The sequence below is a fragment of the Arachis duranensis genome, chromosome 10 (assembly GCF_000817695.3).
Source record: "Arachis duranensis cultivar V14167 chromosome 10, aradu.V14167.gnm2.J7QH, whole genome shotgun sequence".
NCBI lineage: Eukaryota > Viridiplantae > Streptophyta > Magnoliopsida > Fabales > Fabaceae > Arachis > Arachis duranensis.
The window spans coordinates 88587995-88594220 of NC_029781.3; the positions used below are offsets into that span (position 1 = coordinate 88587995).

General features: G+C 33.1%; 1 protein-coding gene across 1 annotated transcript; it reads right to left on the reverse strand.

Moving 5' to 3' along the window:
* Positions 1 to 2547: 2547 nt before the first annotated feature.
* On the reverse strand, positions 2548 to 6226 carry LOC107470805 (protein NONRESPONDING TO OXYLIPINS 2, mitochondrial; the record flags this gene model as incomplete). The annotated part of the gene is given in 3 exon segments (XM_016090226.2): positions 2548 to 2983; positions 5860 to 5978; positions 6092 to 6226. Coding segments are annotated over 3 exon segments (280 nt in total), but the record flags the coding sequence as incomplete, so codon positions are not given.

The window sequence follows — 6226 nt, forward strand, 5'->3', positions numbered from 1 at the left end:
GTGCATTTTTATATAAGATAATTTATTTTATTTATTCTCATTTCAATCTTTACAGGACCATAACCCATTTTCCCAAGTTTAAGGTTTCTTTCGTTTTTTTTTTTCCTTAACTATATTGCAATAGACAGATACTAAATAACAACTTCGTTCTTTTATTTATTTATTTTTTTTTTATGATGAATAACAACTTCGTTCTATAGTAAGTTTCTTATACATTTGACTGTTGGGTTAAAATGAGAAACAAATTTTTATGAAGTGTATTATGCGTAACTCCCAACTAAACATATATACTTTAAGAGTTTATTTGGCTCGTGAAATTTGAATTAAAGTTGAGAATTTTAAATTTTATGTTTGGCATTTGATTCCAAGACTATCAAGATTTAATTAAAGAAAGTAGAAAGCCATATCTACATGGAAAAGCAAGGATAGATATTTGGTGTCTCTATAACATGTCTTTTTACGAACCTTCAGAAATAAACAAGAGGAAGCTACTTTAACCCATAACCCATTCCAAATTACATAAATTGAAAACAGAATTCCCTTCATATGATATGTATTATATTACTATGAATGTTCCCGGATGTTCATTTGGATGGTTTAGGAATTTTGATGTTTAATCAAATATATATAAATTTTTATCCCACTTTCGGAAGTTTTTTTAGTGGGTTACTGCATGTTCTTCTAATTTTAAGTATTTTAAATGTTTAACTTACCATAACTGAATCTAACATGGTTATTAGTTCATTATGTTGAATTTTGAATGTGTTTTTTTGTTTTGTTTTATTTTTTGTTTGGTCTTGGTTTTTACCTTAGTCTCTACTATTTTCGAAATTTTGGAATCGCACATTTCATGATATCTCACTTTTGAATTTTTTGTTTTAAGTGAAGTTTTGAATATTTTTTTTTCTGTTAAGTTTTGGATATTCATTCTGATGGTTTAAGAATTAAAGTTTAATTTTGATGCACTGACAGTGCAAACACAGCCGTATAATTATATACATTTTTTTAGATGATCATTCACTTGTTCAATATAAAATATAGTTATTTTTGTTAATGTGACGTTATATAATTAAATGCACGTATAAAATTATTTTACACTAATAGTGCATTAAAATTAAATTATTAAGAATTATTGGATGTATATTAGGCTGCTGGGGATTTGACGAGTGGCCGTCAATGGTATTGTGGTTCCAACAGAGAAGAACAAAGATAGGGATGAGAAGAGCGAATGTGAAAGTAGGGTAAAAATGAAAATTTGAAAAAGAAAAAACTGAAATTGGATAACAAATAATTAATTCCTTTGTTGAACACTTGACAATAATATTATACTTTGTAGTACTCATCCCCACTGGTTGTTTGGTAGGACATAAATTTTCAATAGATACGTTAACATATAAGTACACACAAAATACATGTATTTAATATCTCTCTTTCAAACTGAAATATATTTTAATTAATGACACTAACTTTTTTTTTTTACATTTTCACCCTTACTATTTTTCATATTTATAGTTTTATCACTCAAATTTGAACAGTAATTTATCTCTCTTCTTCCCTTACCTCCCCCTCAGCCTGCCCTGTTCCTCCCCCGTCCCATTGAAATTCACCGCCTCTCCTCTTCCTTCTCGTCCTCATAGATCTACAACGTACTTCCCCACTTCCACAATTTGTGTATCTTATATATTTGTTTTGTCAAACATAATAGGTAGACATTAATACTGTGTATATATCTCTGGTGTCTATGTCTTAGTATTTGTTTCTCGCAGTATACACGAATCAAATGGAGCCTAACATAATTTGCGTGCATGTGTGCTAACCCTAAACCCTAACAAAAGCAATAACTAGGTCAAACTCAAAAAACTCATTGAAAGTAGTTTTATTTTAATGATGAAGCTTTCAAAGTGCAGGAAAACAAGAGGGGTAAGGTTTACACATGGGATGGATTCTTAGGCATTTGGAGAAATAAAGTAGTATAGTGTAAGGCACATAGGAGTGATGCTCCCACATGCAAATGTATGCTTATCATGGAGACATAATCCCTTTCATCAAGGCTGTTTCACACCCAAACTTGGAGACACTGCCATTGATGGTCTACATCTTCCTACTTTTGCACGTGCACATCCTCTAACCTAAAAGAAATACCCAATATTGTACCCTCAAAAATTGAAAAATACTCCAAAGATAATAGGATATGTTTGGTTTTTGTCTAAATCATTAATGTTCTCCGACCCAAATTTAGTTAAGTAATGGAAACGAGAAATAAAACAAAAATCAAATAAAACACAACCATATTAATTAGATGTACACTAAAAATTAGTCACCAATATAAAATACACAAAATACACGTTAAAATACAAATACATTACAATAAATTTAACTGATTTTTAGTGTGCATATAGCAATTTTTAACAGAATAATAGACATCTTTCTCGTCTGATTGATTTCTTTTTTATTTTGAATATTTCCTGTTAAAGATTTTATAAAAAAAAAAAGAAAAACAACACTGAATAAAAATAAGAATAATAGAAACGAATGAGGCATTTAGCATGTGAGAAGATGGCAAAGTGCTTTCCCCCTAACGAAGTTCTTTCTCGGGTACATACATGTCATACCTAAATGAAAATCAAATTGTTCATTCCACTTAACCATGACATGCAAATACACTGATTCTAACTGCAAATTTAATCTGGATTTCACCAGATTTGATGGGGAACTGAATCAGCAATATATTTTTTTATTCATCAAGTGATATTGCCAAAATTTTTATCTTTAAACCAATTAAGAGAGTAATGATTTTAACATTTTCAAGGATTTCACTGAAACAATAACCACAGAGCCTTCCAACTTTATAGGCTATTATACCAAACTGCTGAAAACATAAGACAATTAGCATAAAGAAGCATCTCTGCAAAATGAATGATGATTCTAATCCATCAATCAACAATCTTCTACATCTCTTATCGAGGCGTGCCGAGACCCATTTCTGAGAAAATCGAAAAGAGACAAACACTTATGAGCACTGGCTTACAGATGAAAAGTTTTTTCTACAGAAGAATGGCTAGGCAAAGGAGATAACAAATTAACACACACCACTTTTATCCTAGATAGCGATGAGTGTAACATTTAAGAATCTTAACAGCTGTTTCTTCAACATATAATATTATAAATATGTAAAGAGTCTATAGGTATTATTAAAACTGACAAACGTCATCGAGAAACTCATCGCACAAGGTAAATCTGTAATGTGTCACCATTATATCCTTTGACTTAAGAAAATTGAAAAAGTGGACTGCAGCATAGTTGCATTATCACACTGATGAAACAAGTCAATGAATAAAAAAATTAAAAAAATAAAAATGCACCGATGAAACTAGCAAGCTACAAGCAAAACATTGATTCATCTTGATATAGTGGAAGAATGAGTTAGTGAAATGCGTGCTAAGGGTAATGGTAAGAACTCGTCACTAATAGTTCTTCCTCAAACAACCAATTTCCCTTGTATCCTTCCATCCTTCTTCGAAAAAAGGATTTGAATTTTATTGCATCTGTTATACTGCCTAAGTAAATTTGATCACAATGCCATTAGACCAACTATGTTATATGAACTGAAGTATTGGTCGGCAAAAGATGAATAGGAACATAAACGTAGTGTGGCATATGTGAGGATGCTTAGATAACGAGCAACCAAACATGTATGGACAAAATAAGGAACTAGAATATAGAAGAGAAAGTTGGAGTAGTGCCTATTATTAAAAAGAAGTAAAATCCTGTCTCCGGTGGCTTCAACATGAGGGAAGAAGATCGGTAGAACATTTGGTTAGGATGGTGGATCAGAAAGTAGATAGGTAGTGAAAGATAGAGAAAGACCCAAAAAGACCATACACGAGGTGGTCAAAGGAGATCTATGTGTAATTGGACTCACTATAAATATGATATGAGTTCCACTAGGGAACCAGCTAAGAGTGTAGCCAACTAGAGAAAACTAGTTGAAAAACAGGTCTATTACCAAAAAACAATAATAACTTCCCACTATCTTAATTTTCCGAATTTCAAAATTAGAGATAAAAAGGGGTTGGCTTGAGTTGGCTTATATCGTAGTTAGCTCTCTAGACTTTTTCATATGATATATGATAGGACACAATGATATCGTTTGATTCATATAGCCAACTTCATCTAGTGGAATAAGGCTTTGTTGTTGTTATTGTTGTTTATCCTGCCTAACTAACAAAACTAGTCATAGCAACAAAAGGCTGCATTGTTTGTTCCAATAACAAAAGTCACCAAAACAATTCACCTCTTTACCAAATTAAATAACTCACACCTAATATCAAAGATTACCGCCAGTGTGCCTTGAAACATGAAATAAATAGGAAGTCTTCATTAAGCAAAGAAGTGAAAATGATTTAGTTGAGCACTCCCAAGAAATGCTTGTGCTAGAATGTGGACCTATACACAATTATTTCCAACATAGGAAAAGATTAGCTGCTATTGATCTTGGATACATGGAACAAACAATGTTAGTATTCTATCGTTAAACAAGCAGTTGTTGAACCATTGAAATCTACACCTTTTGACGTCTCAATTGTTTTCTTGAACACTCACTGTCTCAAGCTATTGGATTATCCTCCAGCTGATCTATGCTCCTTACTATTAGGGCTTCTATAGGCTTTCTCCAAAAATGCTCAAACCAACCTAAGATGATATTCTTCCAAAATACATGCTTAAACAACTTTCTCTCCAATTGATCCATTTCAGTTCTGTTTTGACTAGTATGTATACTCATCTATACAACATACAATCACTCAATTAAATCAATATAAAAGCAAATCACATGCTTAAAAGGACTTAATAAGCATAAACAGATTGAACCATCTTTATATAAAATTCATGATGGCTGGTATTTGACATGCATAAAGGAACTCCATCTGTAATCTCCTTTGATTAATCATTGCTGACAATGCCTGACTGGCAATTGATTATATGAATAAGGCTTGTTTCTTTGAGCATTTAGTGAATTTTTTCCCAACTCAAACTAAAAAGGGTAACTTCTGAATAAAAGTACTCTTTAAAAGAAAAAATCTCATAAAACCAGATTATGTTTACTTAAACAAACACATCATACATCACAAATGAGAATATTTGATAGATCAAGCCTACCCCCTAAGCAAAATCAATAATCTTATATTGACTAAAGAAACCTTATGACAACATTTTTGTTTTGCAAAATTGTACACTATACGTAACCTTGAAGGAAATGAAACAGGCTTTGAGACTCAGAAGCTAAACATGTATATTTGTTTTCATTTCTCTTATGCAAACATTTGGACTAGAACTTAAAGCACATATCCCTTGCATAGTGAGTAGTGACTCATCATCTGCTTCATAGTGCATACAAAAACCATGGAAGGAAAAAACAATCAAACTATAAGCCTTCATCAACTCAAAGTCGTAGCCTCGTAGCCAATAAATTTACCCACAAAATGACAAAGAGCTTCAGAGTCATTCTGATTCCCCTAGTTACACTCAGTGTGTTTTCCAAGCTAGAGCTCAGAATAAGGTGAATAACCAAAACCTCAAACCTAATCATGAATGAGCTCATTCTGTTTTCTACCTCAAAAATATATATGGCACCCTTTTTTTTATTTCTACAACCCTAGTTTCCTGCACCCAGTCAAGCACACTCATACTTATGATATCAAGCACAGAAAAGGATTCAAACACAATGCAATGCAAGACTATAGGGGGTAAAGGAAATAAACAAACACACATTAGAGTTAAAAAGTTGCTTACAGATATGAAACAAAAAAACAAATTTGGAGCATTTTTATCAAACTCCGGGGTTGGCACTGCAGAGCATACCCTGAGACAACGATCTCGAGCTCCTCGAATCAACGCCGAGGCAAGACGTCAGGCGCGCCGAAGACACCGCCGAGTGCAGCGGAAGCAGGGACTGCACGCACCCCAGCCGAGAAACCGACCTGTAAAACAATTTAATAATAGAAAAGATTGAGCACTGAATCGAAACGGGAAACAATTATTCTGAAAAGCGGTTCCTTTATTAATTGAATTGGGGGGAAATACGAGACTTTGCCTTGAAAGTGCGGCGGAGGAAGAAGAAGAAGTAGAAGTGTTGAGGAGGGAAGGTGAGGGCTTTGGCGTGGCAGGGGGTTTGGTGAATGTGGATTTGATGAGGGTAAATGTGGGTCGTGAGAGAGATCTGTAACGA